Source organism: Tinamus guttatus, unplaced genomic scaffold (genome assembly GCF_059628265.1).
Source record: "Tinamus guttatus ecotype Peru unplaced genomic scaffold, ASM5962826v1 Tinamus_guttatus_pri_ptg000060l, whole genome shotgun sequence".
Taxonomy (NCBI): domain Eukaryota; kingdom Metazoa; phylum Chordata; class Aves; order Tinamiformes; family Tinamidae; genus Tinamus; species Tinamus guttatus.
In genome coordinates this window covers 4,568,606-4,588,716 of record NW_028288594.1, presented here as the reverse complement: position 1 = coordinate 4,588,716, position 20,111 = coordinate 4,568,606, and the positions used below count along the sequence as shown (strand labels likewise).

General features: G+C 63.8%; 3 protein-coding genes across 5 annotated transcripts in view; 2 read left to right on the top strand and 1 right to left on the bottom strand.

The window, feature by feature from the left end:
• SPEG (striated muscle enriched protein kinase) overlaps positions 1 to 5,391 on the top strand; it is a 31,554-nt gene extending 26,163 nt beyond the window's left edge. Inside the window, 19 exon segments of the mRNA XM_088519503.1 lie at positions 161 to 189; positions 191 to 202; positions 204 to 319; positions 600 to 688; positions 691 to 714; positions 806 to 973; positions 1,536 to 1,671; positions 2,145 to 2,308; positions 2,419 to 2,612; positions 2,614 to 2,782; positions 2,785 to 3,047; positions 3,049 to 3,125; positions 3,312 to 3,346; positions 3,349 to 3,550; positions 3,622 to 3,845; positions 4,361 to 4,436; positions 4,714 to 4,762; positions 4,764 to 4,867; positions 5,183 to 5,391. Coding sequence (XP_088375629.1) covers positions 161 to 189; positions 191 to 202; positions 204 to 319; positions 600 to 688; positions 691 to 714; positions 806 to 973; positions 1,536 to 1,671; positions 2,145 to 2,308; positions 2,419 to 2,612; positions 2,614 to 2,782; positions 2,785 to 3,047; positions 3,049 to 3,125; positions 3,312 to 3,346; positions 3,349 to 3,550; positions 3,622 to 3,845; positions 4,361 to 4,436; positions 4,714 to 4,762; positions 4,764 to 4,867; positions 5,183 to 5,390 — 2,339 coding nt within the window. The 3' untranslated portion in view covers position 5,391.
• Positions 5,392 to 7,093: 1,702 nt separating this feature from the next.
• On the top strand, positions 7,094 to 11,541 carry GMPPA (GDP-mannose pyrophosphorylase A). Of its 2 annotated transcripts, none has more exons than XM_088519502.1 (12): positions 7,094 to 7,163; positions 7,229 to 7,326; positions 7,406 to 7,509; positions 7,712 to 7,904; positions 8,054 to 8,113; positions 9,259 to 9,389; positions 10,189 to 10,323; positions 10,499 to 10,596; positions 10,760 to 10,806; positions 10,932 to 11,024; positions 11,118 to 11,286; positions 11,391 to 11,541. In XM_088519502.1, exons 1-12 carry the CDS (start codon positions 7,124 to 7,126, stop codon positions 11,489 to 11,491), a joined length of 1,269 nt encoding a protein of 422 aa, XP_088375628.1. In that variant the 5' UTR covers positions 7,094 to 7,123; the 3' UTR covers positions 11,492 to 11,541. The 2 variants fall into 2 exon arrangements, with proteins under 2 accessions (XP_088375628.1, XP_088375627.1); XM_088519501.1 differs by having other exon boundaries at positions 10,905 to 11,024.
• A 2,517-nt stretch (positions 11,542 to 14,058) lies between these two features.
• On the bottom strand, positions 14,059 to 18,665 carry LOC104568429 (rac GTPase-activating protein 1). Of its 2 annotated transcripts, none has more exons than XM_088540335.1 (16): positions 18,581 to 18,665; positions 18,221 to 18,423; positions 17,983 to 18,119; positions 17,571 to 17,649; positions 17,310 to 17,363; positions 16,619 to 16,696; positions 16,241 to 16,359; positions 15,818 to 16,013; positions 15,545 to 15,706; positions 15,336 to 15,431; positions 15,056 to 15,257; positions 14,867 to 14,972; positions 14,610 to 14,742; positions 14,449 to 14,536; positions 14,185 to 14,314; positions 14,059 to 14,110 (listed from the first exon to the last, which is right to left on the bottom strand). In XM_088540335.1, exons 1-16 carry the CDS (start codon positions 18,663 to 18,665, stop codon positions 14,059 to 14,061), a joined length of 1,920 nt encoding a protein of 639 aa, XP_088396461.1. The 2 variants fall into 2 exon arrangements, with proteins under 2 accessions (XP_088396461.1, XP_088396462.1); XM_088540336.1 differs by having other exon boundaries at positions 14,059 to 14,092; positions 14,185 to 14,297; positions 14,405 to 14,536; ... (1 more) ...; positions 16,239 to 16,367; positions 16,624 to 16,696.
• Positions 18,666 to 20,111: the final 1,446 nt, after the last annotated feature.

The following is a 20,111-nucleotide window of genomic DNA, read 5'->3' as shown; positions in this document are numbered from 1 at the left end:
CCTTGGTGGGTAGCACTCAAGCTGTGGTGTCCTGCCAGGGTCCCTGGATAGCGCGGCGCAGGACATGGCCATCCTGAGCATCCAGGAGGGCATGCCCACCCCGAGCTTGTCACTGTCCCCAGCCCTCAGCTGCCTCTGATGTGTTGTCGGGTCTGCGCAGGTGCTGGTGAGAGCCAGAAACGGTCCCGGCTGGGAGCGCTGGGGGCCTGTCCCGGCCCAGGAAGGAGAAGGGAGCCTCGCAGCCCAACATCCCCTCCAGCCTGCTGCAGGAGGATGGCTCCATCGCAGGCCGGCAGCACGTGCACAGCGAGTCTGGTGGGTATAGCCCAGTGGGGACACGTCGGTGTCCTGCCACCCCAGCTGCAGGAGCTGGGCTGGGACCGGGGTGCAGGGGCCACTGTCAGTGCTCATCGTCCCTCTCTGCAGCTCTGCTCCCCAGCTCGAGGGGCATGGCCAGGCTCAGCAACCCCAGGGCAACCCCTGAGGGTGCTGCCTGCAGCTCCAGAGCAGGGGACAGAGGTGGGGACTGGTCCCTGCAGGGCTCTGTCCCACTGATGCCCCAGCCTTACCCTGCCCTTGTGCCCCACTCTGCTCTCCAGATTTCCCCCTGTTTTCCACATCAAGTTGAAGGACCAGGTGCTGCTGGAGGGCGATGCGCTGACCCTTTGCTGCCTGCCTGCTGGCAGCCCGACCCCAGAATTATCTGGATGAAAGGTGAGGGGCTGCCATGGTGCAAGGTGGGCTGTCCCAGGGGCTGCCGGGGCAGCGGGGTCCCTGGCATCGCTCTCTCTGCCCTCCCTTGCAGACAAGCGGTCACTGCAGTCGGACAACGTGCTGAACATCGTCTCCTGCAAGGACGGCCGCCAGATGCTCACCATCTCCAAGGTCTCCAGGAAGGACGCGGGGCTGTATGAGTGTGCAGCCGCCAACACTCTGGGCACAGCCATCAGCTCCTGCACGCTGGCTGTGGCACGTAAGGATGCTGGGGAGACTCAGGGGATACAGGTGCTACCAACAGGGGTCAAAGAACATCCCGGGCTCGGGGTTTGCCTGCTTCAGCTGCTCGGTGCCTGGCTCTGGCACGAGGGACCTGCTCTGGGCATAGCTGTTAATAGTGGCACAGAGCTCCCGGCTGGGGGCACCCATCGAGTGCTTGATCTCTGCTCACCACATCCCCAAGGCAGTGCGGGCACTATTACAGTGGCCCATGCCCTTCTCTCACAAGTTCCTGGGTTCTCCTGATAGTCAGAGCAAAACTGCTTTTGACCCTGCTACTGCTGTTTGCAGCAGTGGTACCCAGCCCACTTGCTCACTCCAGGCCTGGCTTGCTTTTCCTCTACTCCAGGCCCAGCTCTGAGCACCACCAGAGCCTCAAGCATCTGCAAAAGAGGACGGGGGCTTTTGAGGAGGGGGCTGGCTGTGTTCCATGGGTGTCTCCAGCCGGCCCTGTGTGTCTGAGCCCAGGTGCTGTGCGGCCCTGGCTCTGCAGCTGCCCTGCTGGGTGCCCCCAGCCTGCCCTGTGTGTCCCCTCGCAGGACTCCCCGGGAGGCCGGGCACCCCAGAGATCCCCCAAAAGTATAAGAACACGGTGCTGGTGCTCTGGAAGCCTGCGGAGAGCAAGGCCCCCTGCACCTACACACTGGAGCGCAAGCTGGACGGTATGTGGAGCTGGTTCTGCCTGTGCTCTGGCCTGCGAATGTGTCCGGCTCCGGGCGACCCATCCCAGTGGCACCTCCAGCTCTTCCCTGCTCTCCCTGGCAAAAGCCTGTGGGTCTGGAGGACCAGGGTTCAGGGCAAATGCAGGCAGAGCCAAGCCCTGTTGCCCTTTGCTCCCCATGCACTTGCCAACTGGCCTCTCGGTCTTGAAGCCCACACTGGGGACATCCTGGTCATGGGGTGGCCTCTGGAAGTGTCTGCACACTCAGCCTGCATGCTGGCTTCTGCCAATGGGCAACTCATGGGCGAAAACCCTGGAGGGTAAACGCCACAGAGGGGCTGAGACACTACACACTTTCTGGAAGCAACATCTGGAAAATAGCCCTGGCCTCACACAGCGACACCAAACCAGGACAGAAAGTCCCCGCCGTCTTGGGCAATGCTCACTGCGCCATGCTGCTCTGACCCTCGCTTGCCTCTGCTGACAGGAGAGCATGAGTGAAGATCGTCAGCACCGGCATCGTCGACTGCTACTTTAACGTGACGGATCTACCGCCCAGGAGCACGGCCAGGTTTCGGGTGGCCTGTGTGAACAAGGCCGGGCAGGGCCCCTACAGCACCCCCTCGGGCAAGGTGCACCTCGACGCGGCAGGTGAGCAGTGCCCTGCCATGGGCAGAGCCCACTGCGGTGCTGCCCCACGGCCGGTGCCCATGGGGCCCAAGGGGGTGTCCCAAGCACATGCCTCCCAATCCTCCTTGCAGACTCCCGAGCTGCCCCTGCCAAGGAGGACGTCGCTATCCCTGTCCCTGAGAAGGAGGACTCCAGCCGCTCAACCCAGACGCCTGTGGCACAGCCAGAGCCGCCGCTGGGGGGGCCTCCCACCCCTGCACCGCCTCACGAGCACCAAGGAGTCCTGCACAGTCCGGATCAGGCGCCACAAGCAGGCGTCTCCACGGGAGGTCCTGCAGCCGCCGGCGCCCCACGAGCAGGAGCCACCAAAGCTGGCGCCCAACGTCACCGTGTGCGTGCCCCCCGAGATGGTGTTCACCCCTCCTCGGACTGCCCCCTCGCCCCACACGGAGCCCCCTGCCCACAGCTCCCCATCGGCTCCCACGGACACGTCTGCCATGTCGCGCCTGCCCTCACCCCAGGCCGCAGCTCCCCCCAGCGCCGCTCTCCGTCCCCCTCCAAATTCGCCCCCATTTCTCCAGCATCGACCACTCCCAGCTCAGCCCCCACGGTGGCTCCCACTCCCAACACTGCTTCCAGTCGGAAAATGCCTCCCTACATGGTGACCTCCTTTGTCTCGACGCCCCCCGCATCACCCACTACGCAAGAGCCCCCCACAATCACCCCATCCTCCAAGGAGCCTCCTGCTCCGAGCGGAGCTCGGGGAGGCCAAGGACAGCACGGCGCTGCGGCAGGGCGTCCCTCAGAAGCCGTACACCTTCCTGGATGAGAAGGCGAGGTGAGGAGCCGTGAGACGGGGCCCTGCAGGGGGTGTCCCTGCTTGCTGGCAGCCCCGGCTCCGAGGGCACCACGCAGCCCTCCGTGGCTGTTTGCTGTCCTGTGCGCCCTGGGGCTGCCCCCTGGTCCAGCGTGTGAGTGGCAGTGCTCCATGCTCAGGGGGGCTGAGCGCTGCCCCTTGCTGCAGGGGCCGATTCGGTGTGATCCGGCTGTGCAAGGAGAATGCACAGGGAAGTACTTCATGGCCAAGATCGTGCCGTACGAGGTGGAGAGGAAACAGAGTGTGCTGCAGGAGTATGAGATCCTCAAGGTGCTACACCATGAGCGCATCATGTCCTTGCACGAGGCATACATCACTCCCCGCTACCTGGTGCTCATCTGCGAAAACTGCACAGGCAAGGAGATCCTCTACAGCATCGTGGACAGGTACGGGAGGGCACAGGGATGCAGCGGGGCCATCGGGTGCAGGGCTGCTGGCTGACACCGCCTGCCTGCAGGTTTCGCTACTCGGAGGACGACGTGGTGACCTACGTGCTGCAGCTCCTGCAGGGCCTCGAGTACCTGCACGGCCGCCGCATCGTGCACCTCGACATCAAGCCGGACAACGTCATCATCTCGGGCATGAACAGCCTAAAGATCATCGACTTTGGCAGCGCCCAGACTTACAACCCCCTCATGCTGCGGCAGCTGGGGCGGCGCGTGGGCACCCTCGAGTACATGTGTGAGTGGGGCACCAAGAGCGTGCACGTGGTGGGGATGGGGATGAATATGGGGTGAGGATGGAATGGGATGGGATTGGGTGGGAAATGGAGATGGGGAAGATGGGGTGAGGATGGAATGGGATGGGATTGGGTGGGAAATGGAGATGGGGAAGATGGGGTGGCGATGGGATAGGAATGGGATGAGGGACATGCCTGTGCCTGCAGTCAGTGCAGCGGGGTTGTGTGTGTGCCCATGCAGAGCAGCGAGGGACTGGGACCATGGTGGAGTTGAGGTGACCATGGGGGAAGTTGGAAAGTCTCTGGGATACTGAGGGTGTCTGTGGGGAGGGTTCCTTAGGGTGGCTGAGCTTTCTGGGCGGGTTTGGGTGTCGATGAAGTGGTTGGGGTATCCTTGGAGGTGCTGGTCCCTCTTGTGGTATTAGGTGTCAGCTGGGAGTAATGGGAGGTGAAGATGGGGTACCAGGGGTACCAGCACTCCTCTGCATTCATAACAGACCTTTTCCCCTGATCACAGCACCAGAAGTGGTGAAGGGCGACCCAGTGGGCTCTGCAGCAGATGTCTGGGGTGTTGGAGTCCTCACTTACATCATGTAAGACAAGGCGATGGTGGGGTGAGCACGTGGAGCTCAGTGCCGTGGGGAACCCCAGCCTTGGTGCTGGGTTGTGGGGACTGTGGGAGGATGTTGTAGCCCTACAAGCCCTTCCTAGCCACACGTGGGGGTCGGAAACTCCAGGGAGCCATGGCCGACCCGTCGGAGATGGGTGCTGGGTCCCAGGTGCCCCCGCTGCTGTGGTGTGCAGGGGGGCAGAGCGGGGCAGGACGGCACCCCAGCGCCCCCAGCCTGTGCCTCCCTTCTGTCCTCGCAGGCTCAGCGGGCGGTCGCCATTCTTTGAACTGGACCCAATTGAGACGGAGAAACCGCATCCTGGCAGGGCGCTTTGACGCCTTCAAGCTTTACCCCTTCAACGTCTCGCAGAATGCTGCCCTCTTTATCCGCAAGGTCCTCTCTGTCCACCCCTGGTGAGTGCATACCCCGGTCACCAAGGATGTGGCCGGCAGGCAGCTCCCTGCCCCACAGGACCCTTCAGACACTTGGCTGGGGTCATCATGGGGACCCTGGGGGATCCACCCTTACCTTAGGATCTACTGGGAACCATGAGCCTATCATCCAACCCTGCTCTTGGAGACCCTGGGAGGTCCCGGTCCTGGGAACCCTGGCATCCTGGGGGAGAGCAGGGACTCCGCGGGTCTCGGAGGGAGGCTGGTCGTGGGGATGGGGGCCGAGGGTCTGGTGTCGCCGTGCCGCGGTGGGCGCCTGACACCGTGCCGCCCCAGGGGCCGCCCCACGGTGAAGGACTGCTTCGCCAACGCGTGGCTCCAGGACGCCTACCTGATGAAGCTGCGCCGCCAGACCCTCACCTTCACCACCAACCGCCTCAAGGAGTTCCTGGTGGAGCACCAGCGGCGCCGCGGCGAGGCCGTCACCAAGCACAAGGTCTTACTCCGCTCCTACCAGGGCAGCCAGCCGCCGGGGCCGCAGTAGCCGGGCACTCTCGCTCCGGAGGCGCGGAGGAGCCGAAGGAACATTCCAGGGGCCCCGGGACGGGGTGGCCAAGAAGCCGGGATGAGCCGATGTACCTGCCGGACCGCCGCCGAGGATGCTGGCGGAGGATGCCCGTGCTGCTGGGGCTGGCTGGAAGGACGGGGACAGGCAGCCTTGAGGCAGAGGAGGAGCCGCTCAGCACGCGGGCGGCTGGAGGGAAACGTTGGGAGGGACAGAGAACGTGGCTGAGGGAAGGGGGAAGGATGTGATGGGCTCAGGGGCGAGGGAAGCCCCAGGTAGGAGCAGGAACGTTGCCCGTGTGTTGGCCTTGCCACGGCACGGCTGGGAGGAGAGCAACCCCAGGCACTGCGCCGCCACGGTCGGGGTGCCACGGGCACCCGGTTTGCACGAGAGCACCGAGGAGCACGGCTGCCACAGCGGGTTCTGCATAGAGGGGCCGGCTCGCCGGCTGCGGCACAGCCCCGGGCCCGTGCGGAGGAGCGGCTGGCACGTGCATGCGCCGCGTCCCCACGCCCCCGCGCAGCAGCCTGCCGCCACCCCACTTGTGCCTTGCCGAGCCCTGCCGCCCGGCACACGCAGCCCGGCGCACACAGCCCGGCGCACGCAGCCCGGCTCGCGCTCGCTGCGCTGCCCCTCGCCCCGGCGCCCGCCCCGCGCGGCGTGGCCGGGAGCCCCACAGGCCGGGGCAGTGCCGGGGCCCCACGCAGGCTGCTGCTGTTGCGATAGGCTTTATTTATTGACTGTGGCGAGGAGGCCTCCGCGCCGCTCCCGGTCCTGTCCTGTGCCCTCTCCTCTCTGCCGAGCTCCGCCGCTGCCCCGCGGCTCGGAGCCAGCACCGTGCCAGAGCAGCAATAAAAGCCCTGAGCAGTCGCAGCCATCTCGGAGCCTCCTTGGCAGGGGACAGGGTGCACGGGGGGCACTGGGGAAGGCGCCGGCACCACGTGGGACCGGCCCATGAGCATGGCGCAGCAGAGGGATGTCCTCAAGGAGACAAAGGCGGGATGGAGGGTGGGGGGCACAGGATCTCGCAGGTGCCTCCACGAGGGGTGAGATGCAGAGGGAGGGAGAGAGGTAGAAGAGGGGAAGGCGGAGAGAGGTAGAAGAGGGGAAGGCAGAGAGAAGGTAGAGAGAGAGGGGAAGGAGAGAGGGGGGAGAGAGAGGGGGAGAAAAGGGGCGAGAGAGAGGGAGGGGGAGGGGGAGGGAGAGAAAGAGGGGGAGAAAGACGGAGAAAGAGGGGGAGAGAAGGTAGGGGGAGGGAGGAGGGGAAAGAGGGGAGAGAGAGGGGGAGAGAGAGGGGGAGAGAGAGGGGGGAGAGAGAGGGGGGAGAGAGAGGGGGGAGAGAGAGGGGAGAGAGAGGGGGAGAGAGAGGGGGAGAGAGAGGGGGAGGAGAAGGGGAGGGGAAGGGGGGGAGAGAAGGGGAGGGGAAGGGGGAAGCGGGAGGGGGGAGGAGGAAAAGGGAGACGGAGGGAGCGAGGGAGGGAGGTGGCTAGAGGGAGGAGCCAGAAGAAGCCCCGCCCCTGGGGTGACGTCACGCGAGCCCTGCCCCTGCGCGCCCGTGCCACCTCTCCGCGCGCTGACGTGTCGGGACACGTGTGCGGAAGTGCCAGGGGGCGGGGCCGGGGCGGGGCCGGGCCGCGCAGGGCAGCGGGCCGGGTCGGGGCGGGCGGGACCCCCGCGGCGGAGCCGAGCGGAGCCAGGGAGCGGCCGGCGCCATGCTGAAGGCGGTGATCCTCATCGGGGGTCCCCAGAAGGGTAAGGGGGCCCGGGGCCCCGCGCCCGCCCGCCGCGCGCCGCCCGCTGACGCCCGCTCTCTGCAGGGACGCGGTTCCGGCCGCTCTCCTTCGAGGTGCCCAAGCCGCTCTTCCCGGTGGCCGGCGTGCCCATGGTGCAGCACCACATCGAGGCGTGCGCCAAGGTAGCGCGGGGACGGGGAGGGGGACAGCGGCGGCGGGGCGGCGGGGTCCGGTGCTGCCCGCCGCTCTGCTCCCCCGCAGGTGCCCGGCATGAAGGAGATCCTGCTCATGGGCTTCTACCAGCCGCACGAGGCGCTCAGCCGCTTCCTCGTGTCTGCGCAGCAGGAGTTCAGGATCCCCATCAGGTGGGCGTGCTCCCTCCCCGCCCGGCTCCGTCCCACCAGCTGTCCCACCCTGTCCTGTCCTGCCGCCTGTCCTGCCTTGTCCCACCATGGGTGGGCATCTGCGGCACCAGCTCCAGCCACCTTTGGGGTCCCCAGGGCACCCTGCCCCTCATCCCAGGCCCTGGCTGCCCTCATCGGCGGCTCCTGCCCACATGGCTTGCAGGTATCTCCAGGAGTACGCGGCCCTGGGCACGGGGGGCGGCATCTACCACTTTCGGGACCAGATACTGTCGGGGGGTCCCGAGGCCTTCTTCGTGCTCAACGCAGACGTGTGCTCCGAGTTCCCCTTGCAGGAGATGCTCGATTTCCGGCAGCGGCACGGCGACGCGCACAGCTTCGTCATGCTGGGCACCACGGTGAGCAGCGGCGACCGCCGCAGGAGCCGCGCTGCCCGGGGACGCGCGACACGAGCCCAGGGCTCTGCGGCATGCAGGCTCTGCGGGCGAGCAAGCACCGGTGCCGTCTGCCTGCAGCTCCAACACCGCTGCTCCTTGTGTCTCTGCAGGCCAACAGGACTCAGGCGCTGAATTACGGCTGCATTGTGGCCAACGCGGACACACACGAGGTACAGGAGGGCCACTGGCTAGTGGGGTCCTGTGGCTAGTGGGGTCCCCCAGGGGTCAGTCCTTGGTCCAGTCCTGTTCAATTTATTCATCAATGACCTGGATGAAGGCACAGAGTGCTCCCTCAGCAAGTTTGCTGATGATACCAAACTGGGAGGAGTAGCCGATACCCCAGAGGGCTGTGCTGCCATCCAGAGGGACCTGGACAGACTGGACAACTGGGCGGTGAAAAACCTCATGCAGTTCAACAAGGCCAAGTGCAAGGTCCTGCACCTGGGGAGGAATAACCCCAGACACCAGTACAGGCTGGGGACTGAGCTTGTGGAGAGCAGCTCTGCGGAGAAAGACCTGGGTGTCATGGTGGACGACAAGTTGACCATGAGGCAGCAGTGTGCCCTCGTGGCCAAAAAGGCCAATGGGATCCTGGGCTGCATTAAGAAGAGCGTCTCCAGCAGGTCGAGGGAGGTGATCCTGCCCCTCTACTCAGCCCTGGTGAGGCCGCATCTGGAGTACTGTGTCCAGTTCTGGGCTCCACAGTACAAGAGGGATGTGGAGCTGCTGGAGAGAGTCCAGCGCAGGGCCACAAGGATGATCAGGGGCCTGGAACATCTGCCCTATGAGGAGAGGCTGAGGGAGCTGGGCCTGTTCAGCCTGGAGAAGAGAAGGCTGAGAGGGGATCTAATCAGTGTATATAAATACCTCAAGGGAGGGAGTGCAGAGGACGGTCATGGTATCTTTTCAGTGGTGGCCACTGATAGGACTAGAGGAAATGGCCGGAAACTGAAACATCAAAAATTCCATAGGAACTTAAGGAAAAATTTCTTAACAGTGAGGGTGACAGAGCACTGGAACAGGCTGCCCAGAGAGGTTGTGGAGTCTCCTTCTCTGGAGATCTTCAAAACCCGCTTGGATGCAGTCCTGTGCCACGTGCTTTAGGTGTCCCTGCGTATGCAGGGGGGTTGGACTAGATGATCTCTAGAGGTCCCTTCCAACCCTAAGCATTCTATGATTCTATGATTCTATGATTCTATGACCGTGCAGCCCGCGTGGGCACCTGTCGCCTGCATGACGGGACAGAGGGTGTGGGGCTGGGGACGGGGCTGTGCAGGGGCTGCGACTGGCACTCGCGCCTGTCCCCTGCCTCCAGGTCCTGCACTACGTCGAGAAGCCCAGCACGTTTGTCAGCGAGATCATCAACTGTGGTATCTACCTCTTCACACCCGCCATCTTTCAGCACATCGGCGACGTCTTCCGGAGGAACCAGCAGGAGCTCGTGCTGTGAGTGCCCCTGCCTGCCCGCGTCCCTCCCACCCCACTGCTTCCCAGGGCTGCAGCAGCACACTCATCCTCCATTCTTTCTCTGTCTTCTCTTGTCCTCTGCCATCACTCACTCGTTTCCTGATCTTGCACCAGCTGTCCTTACCTCGGGTAAGTCTCCCTCTGTGCCTGCACTGGCTGCTCTCAGCGCTGCATCGTGTGAGCAGGGACGCATGCTCTCCTCCCTGCTCCACGCTGCCCTGCAAGGCTGTTGCTTGTACCTGTCCCCTGCTGTGCTGCTCCTCTCCTGGCTACATTGGCAGCCCCAGGCTCAGCAGTCCTCACCTCTGCCTTCCTTCCCTCCCTCCACCCCATCCTCATGCAGCTCAGGACAAAGCAAGCATTTCCACAGGGAACACACTGCTTCCCCTGCTGGCCCTGTCTGCTCTCTTACTTGGCCTGGGATCTTTGCCACCACCTCCGTGTAAATCCAGTGTTGCAGAGCTTTCTGCGGACGCAGCTGACTGGATGTGTCACACGTGCACCCTGTGCTGGGTGCTGCTCTCGTGCTGCAGTGTCTGGCTCAGCATGTTTCAGGTGGCGAGGCCTTGTCCCTCTGGTGCTCTGGGGCTCAGCAAAGCTGGCAGGGCTGGCCTCACAGTTGGGACTGTCCCCTCCTGTGGGGGGAGACGCACAGCTAGGAAGGAGTCCCAGGAAGAGCCCTGGGGCCAAGGAGACTCCAGGTCCGGAAAGGGTAGCTGCTGGTCGCCCTGGCCGAGGCACTGATGCCATGGGTGTCTAAAGGGCATTTTGCTTGCAGCGAGGAGAACTCCAATGGCTGGCAGCGTGCAGAAGTGATCCGGCTGGAGCAGGATATTTTCACAGCGCTGGCTGGGAGCGGCAAACTCTACGTCTACAAAACTGATGGCTTTTGGAGCCAGATCAAATCAGCTGGGTAAGGCCTGGAGCCAATGTTGCTATAGCAGGAGGGCAGAATGATCTGCAGCGGGGCTGAGAGAGGAGGGTAACCAGGCAGGGCTCTGAGGCTCTGTAGGGATGGCCGCTTCTCGGTTCAGAGCGTTGTGCTAGAGAAGCAAGAGATTTTTTTTTTTTTCTTTTTCCTCCCTCAGCTCTGCCATCTATGCCAGCCGCCTTTACCTGAACCAGTACAGCCAGTGCCACCCTGAGAGGCTGGCCCAGAACAAACCTGGAGGCCCTATCATTCGAGGTATGACCCAAGGTATCCCTATGCCACCCTGAGTGACTTTGGCTATTGCCTGGCAGCTGCCCAGGACAGGGAGGAAGTGGGATCTGTGGTAGTTCTTCCTCTGCTCTGAGAGACGGGTGCTCCTGGAAGCTGCTTCCCCTCATGCCCGTGCTCTGTGTTGCAGGGAATGTGTACATCCACCCGACGGCCTCTATTGACAGCACTGCAGTGGTGAGTGTGTCCCTGGGGGACCCTGCAGCAGTGTGAACTTGGGGCAGTGCTACTCAGCGTCTCCTGTGGTGACAGGCTGAGGTCACCACTGTCCTCAGCCTCATCACATCCCTCTGTCCTCACAGCTGGGCCCCAATGTCTCTATTGGGAAGGGGGTGACGGTGGGAGCTGGTGTGCGTGTGCGTGAGTCCATCGTCCTCCACGGGGCCTCACTGCACGTAAGTAGGGTTGTCCAGGGTGGTTGTCTGCACCCTAGGCCCTAGAAAGGGGCCAGCTCCCCTCCTTCACCACTGCTGTCTCATCCCTGCCAGGATCACACCTGCGTTCTTAATACCATTGTGGGCTGGGACAGCACCATTGGGCGCTGGGCTCGGGTTGAGGGAACACCCAGTGACCCCAACCCCAACGATCCCTATGCTAAGATCGACAGTGAGACTCTTTTTCGGGATGGACGGCTAACACCTTCCATCACAATCCTGGGTAGGTCCTAGGCCCTGTCTGCCCTTAGCAGCCCTGACCCTGCCTGCACAGGGCAGAACTTTTTCCCCTGCCTCTTACTGACTGCGCTCGTCCTCTCCTTGCAGGCTGCAGCGTTACCATCCCTGCTGAGGTCGTCATCCTCAATTCCATTGTCCTGCCCCACAAGGAGCTGAGCCGCAGCTATAAGAACCAGATTATCCTGTGAGTTGTCCACTTGCCCAGTTGGGACTGACAGTGCCAGCCCCAGGTTCCCTGAGGTGCCCTACAGAAGAAGGTTCTGCCTCCTGGAGCTTTCCAGCTGCTCCCCCGAGGGAGGAGTGCAGGCCAGGAGTCCTCCAAGTGCCTCATTCCTGCTCCAGACAGACATTCCTGCTCCAGACAGACTCCGCCTCGTGTGCCGCTTCCCTCGCAGCCCAGGGCTGTCTCTGGGGCAGGGTGAAGGCTTTGGCATCAGCATGGAGCCTGCAGGGCAGAGCAACGGTCCAGCTGCTGTGCACCTGCACAGGGAGCCCTGAGCTGAAGCACTTGCTGCCTGCAGCATCTCAGAGCCTCTAAGCTTGGGCTGTTCTTCTGCTCAAGGGCCCAGCCAGCACCCAGTTGCCTGGGAAGACTAAGTAGCCCTGGCCTAGCCTTCTATGTGCTGTGCCACTTGCTGCCTGCAGTCCCCTGGCAGGTCTGGGCCCATCTCTTAAGAGGGCAGAGGAGCTTTGCATGTGCCTGCCCTGCATGAGGTTGTTGTCAAGAGCCTGATTTCCACAGCAAGGTTGCAACAGCCAAAGGGCTGGCTCCTGCTGGGCCCTTGGTGTCTCAGCGAAAACTGAGAGCAGGCCAAGGGTGTCCCAAGGGCACTGGTGCAAGAGAGCCAGGTCAGACACGTGGGTGCTCTGGGAGTTCTGCTGGCCTTGGAGGGAGCTGCAAAGGCTCTGAGGGTTTAAATGCTTTGCTCTGCAAAGCTGGCCTCATCAGGGTGCTAATGTAGACCGCCTGGTCTCCAGGACCACCCACAGCCCTGAAGGCTGCCAAGGAAGGCACCAGTGCTGCAGAGCGTGTTCCCATTGGGCTCAGACCTGTGCAGAGCTCAGGGAGATGGCAGCAGGCCCCTGCCTCAGGAGTGAGCCAAGAGCCTTCTTCCCACCAGCACTGCTGTAGCTCTGGGGGCTAATGGCACGTTCCCCCCTTCCCACCAGCCTGGCTTTCAGTCTCCTACTGAGCAATTGTTTCATGTGTGTGCGGGTGGCAGAAGCCTACTGCCTTGCCTGCATCTTGAAAAATCCTCTTCTTTTATCAGAGGCAAGTCCCTGCTTAGCCTGGCACACTCCAACTCCAGCAACCAGTGTTGCCACTTATCCACTTATCTGCATCTTCTCCTGGAAGGGAGGTCTGTGCTAAAGCACCGTGTACTGCTGCAGACCCCCTCCCGCCTCTCACCCTAACTAGGCACCACCTTAGGGATTTTGCATCCATCCAGTACCAGCCCAGCTCCATGGATTTGCAGTAAATCCTTGCTCCCAGCCCCACACATTCCTGTGCCAGTTCTTCTGTGGTCCTGGGCGGGGATTAGCTGTTCCCTGACTTTAAGCACATTAAACTGCTTCAGTTTTGCCTCTGCTGTGGATGTGCTAATTTCCTTGCCCTCTAGTGAGCATTCCTGTCACAGAGTGAAACTGAGCCAGAGTTACTTGCTCACATTCAGGACTGCTTGAATTCCTTTTCTGTATTACACCTCTGTCCTGGATTTCAGCACAAAGGGTATTCAGCTGCTGGACACAGCCATGGTGTTGGTCATCCCCCTTTCAAAAGGCCTGTTTTGTTCAAGTGTTATTAGTGATGGTTCCTCCTACCAAGTTATCTGAGGGACAAGCCCTGCCCAGATCCTCACTCCATTCCTGTTTAATCCTGCTTTCAATGTCTTTGTGGGAGGGCTGTGCCTCCCACTGCTAGTTACTTCTCCTGGGGCTGGAGGTAAGGAAAGAGTTAAAGGGGCCACTGCTGAGGTGCCAGGAAGTCTGGAAATACTTAAGTTCGTTGGCCCTAAGTAATCAGAGCTGCTGCTAAGGGCAGAACATCTGGGCTGAAACAGGGGCCTCACATCCAGGGCTGTAGGGCAGGGAGAGGGGGGTTTCATTCTAACCGAATTCCCATCCTGCTCACTAAAACAGGGCAGGGGAGGCCCAGCATGCGTTCTCCAACCCTGGGCTGGAGCCCAGCAATCCAGCCCACTGCCAAACTCCGGGATTTGGGGGGAACCTTGGCTTTTACTAGAACTCTAGTTGCATCTGCATAGGCAGGAGCACAAGCACTCAGGTGAGGCCTCATCATGCCAGCAAGCCCTTGCCCCTACCCAAGCCCTCAAGCCTTGTGCCCCTTTTGCAAAAAGGGGCAACAGGCCCCTGCTTTGAGTCTGCCTTCCCCTAGCTCTGACCCAGGGCAAGCCCCAAACCTGTCACTAGCCCGGCACCCTGCTTCCAGGGGACAACCCGTCACAGGGGCATCAGTCACAACCGTGCCTGTTTTGCTGTAAACATTTAATACAAGTCAGTGGTAAGCACAGTGCTCAGCCAGCACCCCATCACCGTGGCTGCACAGGGCACCTGGCCCTGCTCCCCTGTCCCCACACATGAAGCTGCAGGAGCAGAGAGCAGAGCAGGGCCCAGCTCAGCACTGCTGCCGCTACCCAGCACCACAGGCTCATGAGGGGGCCCAGAGCAGCTCCTGGTCCCGCAGGCTCCGCTCCTCCGTCGCTGCCTGGTGCCCCTGGGGAGCTGCCGCCAACTACACAGGGGAAGGGAAGAACCTCCCCGCTTTCCTCAGGGCAGGCCCCTGCCTGCGTGGGGGAAGGAGATGAGTCAGGGGTGCAGCGCACGCCGCCCGCCCCCCTCGCTCCCCGGCAGCACTCACGGCGAGCGGGCGGCCGTGCCCACGCAGCTCCGCAGCGTGCTGGGGAGGCAGCAGGTCCCCGCGGGGCTCAGCTGCCCCGGCTTGGGCTCTGTGGAGGCGATGGCACGGAGCGGCTCGGCAGCACGTGGGGCTAGACAGGGCAGGATGCGGCCCATCACATGCCAGGCCTGTGCGGGCACCCAGAACCCCAGAACAGCCTCCCCTCAATGTCTCTCCCCACGTGTGCCTGTGTCTCACCATGCTCACTGCCCGGGGCCGGGCCGCTGGCCGACAACGGCACCAGGTTCTCCTGCTCCGTGCCCACGAGGCGCCTCCAGAAGTCAGGTGGTAGTGAGAGCAGCTGAGCCACCACCTGGGCAAGGAAGGAGGGCGGATGCAGAGGCCAGCAGCACCGCGGCACAGCCTGGCCTTGTGGCCGCACTCACCTTGCACTGCCGCGGTGTGTCCTCCATGATAGCGAGCGGTGTGGGGTTGGCACAGCTGTGCCCCACCAGCGTGGGCCCAAACACCCGCGACAGGTTCAGCACGTCCATCTTGCAGTGAGGGCTGTGGGACACCCTGCAAGGGGCGGGGGGTGACAAGAGCGGGTCAGCGCAGCCATGGCAGCGCAACCAGCAGCACTAACCCCCACCCCGTGGTGGGGGAGTCAGGGGCACCCAGGGATGCCAGGAGCCCCACTCACCTGAGCAGGTGCAACATGAGAAAGGCCAGGGTGTCCCTATTGGCAGGGGGCAGCTTGGTCACGACGTGGCGCAGCGCCATGTTGCAGGCGGCCTCATCCGGGATGTCTGCAGTGGCACCAAGAACTCTGTGAGGGGAGGAGCAGCCCAGCCCCACGGCTTCCCCCAGCCCCACGGCACGGGGCCCTCACCGGCGGCCTGCAGGAAGGCCGAGTGCAGGCTGAACGTGACCAGCGGCTCCTTGAGGCCCCGCAGGAAGTCCTTGAGCACCCCACACACCACGTGCACGTCGGCCACGGCGCCCAGCCCTGGTGGCACAGCCCCGGCCTGCAGCAGCCTCTGCTTCCACTCCCGCACCAGCGGCTCCGCGCCCGGTACCCGGTACAGCCCCGTCTGCAGGTGGGAGAAAAGGGGCTCAGCACCACGGCAGCACCACGGGGCACCCGGCGGCCCCGCTGCGGCTGCCCCTACCTCTGTCAAGCCTCGCCTCTCCACCTCAGTCACGCACTGCACCACCAGGGCGGGCACCAGGGGCGGCACGGGTGGCGCAAAGTCGGCCAGGACACCCTGAGGACAACAAGGCGAGCAGAGAAGCAGCACTCATGCTTGGCACCCGCCGCGCAGGCGGCCTCACTGCCCCGGTGGCCCAGGACCCTGCTGAGCCGCCAAGCGCCGCTCACCTGTCGGGGCCAGGCGCGCTGGCACGGCCATGGCCCGCAGGGCCTGGGGCACTGCTCCCGGCACTTGGCGTGCACCAGCAGCTGGCACCGGCAGCACTTGCAGGCAGCCTTCCCGAAGCGGATGCGGGAGCCACAGGCAGCACATGGCTCGGGGCGGATGATCTGGAGCAGGGTCAAGGCCTCGATTCGCAACTGCATCTCTCCTGCGATGGGCATGTCCCCACACCAGGCTCCCTGCTCCAAGGGGGCCAAGAGGAGGGATGGGGCACATACCGTTTTGGAGGTGAACTGATGCTGCAGCGGTGGGGGGCCCCAGGGAGGAGAGGAGACAGGGGCTGGTGCAGGTGCCCCTGCAGAGCCATCCTCAGTGCGGCTCTCTAGCCCAGGGGCAGAGCAGCCCTGGTCCTTGCTGCTGCCCCACACTGTGGTCAACTCTGCCGGGAAAGAAGATAGTGGAGGGGGGGTCCCAAAGGGCAAACCGGCCCCAGGAGGGAGCCAGGCAGGCTCCCAGGGGCAGCTGAGATCCCTGCAGGGCCACGGCAGCACCACAGCGGAGGGGAGCATCCCCCAGGGGCTCCATGCCCTGCCCAGGGACGGGTGCACCCCAGGGCTGATCCCACGCCGATGCGGAGCGTGACGCACGGGTGTGCGGACACCTGCCAAGCCCCCCGCCCTCCCTGACCCGTCCCACGACCTGCGCGCGTGGAGAGGCGCTGTCCTTGACGAGAGCGGCGTCGCGGCACCAGGGCGGTGGGCGGCAGGCTGCCAGCAGCACCCAGCACCTGGGCAGGAGGGGACGCAGGGGGGACGCTCACCTGCAGAGGTGGGGGGTGATGAGGAAGCCCACAGTGCTGCAACACTCCCCCTCACCACCCCCAACAGCTTTCAAGCTGTGCTTGGCCCCCTCGCACAGCCCCAGGGCCCTGCCACCAACGGGGATACCGGCTGTGTGGCACTGGTACCCAGCGAGGAGCACCCAGGGGCTCCACAGCATTCACCAGGGCTGGGCATGCAGCGCTGCCCACCGCTCTGCCCAGCGCCCATCCCTGCCCTGGGGACGAGGTCCTTACTCACAGCATTGGGGGGTGTCACGGATGGACGGTGCCGCTTTGCCGCCACCACAGGACCGATCTGAGGGGCCAGGGACACACGCTGGGGACACAGTAGAGGGGTGGTCAGGGCTGTCGTCCTCACCCTCATGCTGCCCTCAGCAGCCATGCATCCAGCCCCAAGCCCCACAGCCTCGGCCTCACAAGGGTCCCGCTCTCACTGTCTGCCCCCCACCAGCCACCATAGGGCACCGAGACCCTTGCCCATGTCTGTGCCGGGGCAGGCCAGGCCGGGCCTGCAATGCAGAGGGGCGAGTGGAGCAGCATGTGGGATGCCTGCACGTGGGGATGAATTATTGAGGAGCTCGGTTGGGCAGGGTGCAGGGTAATGGAGTTTCTATTGATCGCGGGAGGTTTGCGGAGAGATGACGCTCCCAGCTCAGCATCAATAAATTAAACCCCCTGCCAGGCTCTTTGCAGCCTCCCATGCAGGGTCTGAGAAAAGTGCACCACCCAGGCCCAACACAGCACTGTAGGTATGGGCTGCAATCTGGCACTGGGGGGCCCGTACCAGGTGACAAACCTACAGCCACAGCATGGGGAAGCAGAGCGGACCCAGGCACCTTCCCAGGACCTGCTCACCCATGTCAGGACAGTCCCTCTCAGTGCTGCTCTCAGCACACTCAGGCCACCACATCCCTGCATTTCCCTCGTACCTGCCTCTCCTGAGCTTTGCGCTTCAGGGTCTTCACCACTGTTGTATCAACATCCTGAAAGGCAGGAAAGAGCCTGGGGGTTTGGCAGGGCAACACAGGGTGCCCACAGCATCCATGCTCAGCAGCACAGGGCATCTGGGGGCAACGAGCCTCCTGCTTGCATCATTGCTGGAGTGAGGCAAAACTGTTCCCTTGCTGCCAGACTGCTGCTGGATGGAGTGCAGGAAGCAGCCAGCCCTGGGACAAGCAGTACATACTTACCACATCATCATCAGTGCGGTCATAGCTGATGTCCGAGTGGGACAGCAGAGACTGGCACGACTCATCTACTGCTGATGACCTGCAGGGCAAAGCAGGGGGTCATCACAGCCAGGAGATGCCTCCTCTCCCAGCCAGGCATCTCTTGGCATGATTATTTCTGCAAACCCAAGGATTGCAAGGAGAAATGCCTCTGCAAGGTCCAGCTGCTGCTGCAGGACAAGCCCTGGCCCCACGCCTCCCTTCAAGCCCAGCAAAAACAAGGGAGAGAGAAACAGATTTGAGCCCAGGGCTGCCTCAGGGGCAGGGAGGGGCTGCAACGGGGCAAGAGCAAGGGACACAGTCGGGATGTTCTTTCCCAAAGAGGCTGCAGGGCCATCTCACTGATGGCGATCACCAAGCCAAGCACGCTCACCTCCTCCCTGGCACCAGGGTCCTCCCAGTGTGCTGGCCTGCCAGGCTGCTGAGGATGGAACGCTGCTCAGCGGTCAGGACGGTGCTGCCCGACGGCTCCTGCAGCAGCAGCTTGAAGATCAGCTGAAGCTTGCGCTCCTGCAAGTGCAAAGGGGCAGCGATCAAGGCCTGTGACATGGGCTCTCCCATGTCACCCATCCCCACAGAGTGTCCCCGCAGCCTTAGCTGACCCCACAGACCTGTTTCTCCAGCTCAGCTTCTGCCCGGTGCCGCTTCTTCATCTCTACCTCCACCTGGTTGCGGGCATGCTTGAGCTTCACTTCCAGCACTGCGCGCTCGGCCTCGGCGCAGGCCAGCTGCTCGCGGGCCCGCCGCTGGTCCTGCTCCAGGCGGCAGCATTTCTGGCGTATCACCTCGAAGCACCGGACGGTCTGGATGTAGTCTGGGTGGGACACAAGCAGGTGGCCAGCCAGGAAGGGGCTTCTGGCCCCGAGCTCCCGCAATCCCACACATCAAGCAGGAAACGAGCCCTGGGAGCTTACAGCTGAGCCAGGCATGGAGCGCCCCAGGGTGCCCCCACCCTACAGGGCTGCACCCACCTTCCTCGACGCTGCTGCTGAGCTCCAGCAGCTGCAGCAGCTGCTCCAGCTGCACCAGGAGGTGCCTGCAGCGCCGCTGCCTCATCCTGCTGCAGAGAGATGGGGCACATCAGATGCCTCCCCCCATTGCTGAACCACCTCCCCCCCCACCCCGCCCCCTCAAACACGAAGACGGGGCTGCGCGGCCCCCGCTTCCCTCGTCGCCCCCGCGCAGCTCCCGACGGCGCCGCCGCAGCCGCCCGACGGCTCCGCGCCCCGCGACGGCGCAGACTCCACGAGCGAGGGACCCTCCCGGCCGGCCTATGTGGGCCGGGGGCCGGGGTGGAGCCCGGCCCGGCCCCGCCTCCGCCGCCCCGGCCCGCCCGGTGCCGACGGCCGCGGAGCCCGGGCGGCCCCGGCCCTGCCTGCCCGGGGCTCCCGGGGCGGCAGCGCTGGTGTCGGGTGCCCCAAGGGGGCTGGAGCCCCGTGTGCTCGGGAGTGCAGCGCCTCGCAGCGCCCCGCGCCCTGTGCTCAGGAGCCCGGGCACCCTGAGGTGCAGGAATGTGAGCACAGGGTGTGGGATGCTGCGAGGTGCTGCATGCAGGAGCGCCGGGTGCGGGGATGCGGGACAAGAGCGCTGGCGCAGGGCACTTAGGGGCGCTGGGTGCAGCAGAGCATGATGGGGCTGGCGGTGTGGGACTCCAGCTTGCCCAGAGAGGTGCTGCCGCCAGCATGGGTGCTGTGGGCAGAGCGGAGACAGCTGCCCTTGGGCAGGAGCCACAGGAGCCGGTGTCCTTGGGGCTGAGCATGGCTTCGCTGTGACAGCACGTACTGGCCTGTGGCGCCACTCTTCCCAGCCCGCTGTCCCCCAGACCGCTGTGCCCACGCATGCTAAGCGGCTCGCTGCATGTGGCGACTGCGGGTCTCGATGTCTGTCTGGGACAGTTGGACACCTCATCCCTCCACTCACTGTGCAGCACCTCCAGGCCCTTGGGGACCCTGACATGAAGGTGCCGTAAAGCCCACTGAGCCTCTGCCCACAGCTGGGCTCAACAAGGCCTGGCAGGGCACACGAGCCCCTTTGAGCCTCAGGGCTCCTGGCTGGCCCGTGTCCTGCAGATGGAGCCACCTCCCTGCCTCACAGCCCAGCGCAGCCGTTATTTCTGGCGCACAGGCCCTGGACTGCAGGGAGACCCCCAGCACCCATCCTGGCATGCCCAGCCCCCACTGGCACAGCCCAGCGCCCCCACCACTGCCTCACAGCGGGGCCTATGCAGCCCCAGCTGTGGGGGCACCAGGCACCCCTGCCAAGGGAGGTGGGGATAGCGGTGATGGTAGCGCGCTCTCCCTCCTCTGTGCCTGTCCGAGCCTGCTGCAAATACCTGGAATAGCAGCGGTGCTGGCGGCAGGGCTGGGCGCGCAGTGGGGCCCCATGCGTGCATGCCCCAACACACATGGACAGCCCTTGCTCACCTTCGTGCCCCCTTTGCAGCCACCCCTGAGCTCCTCCAACAGAAAAGGGATTTTTTGCACCTCACAGGCATGCAGGAAT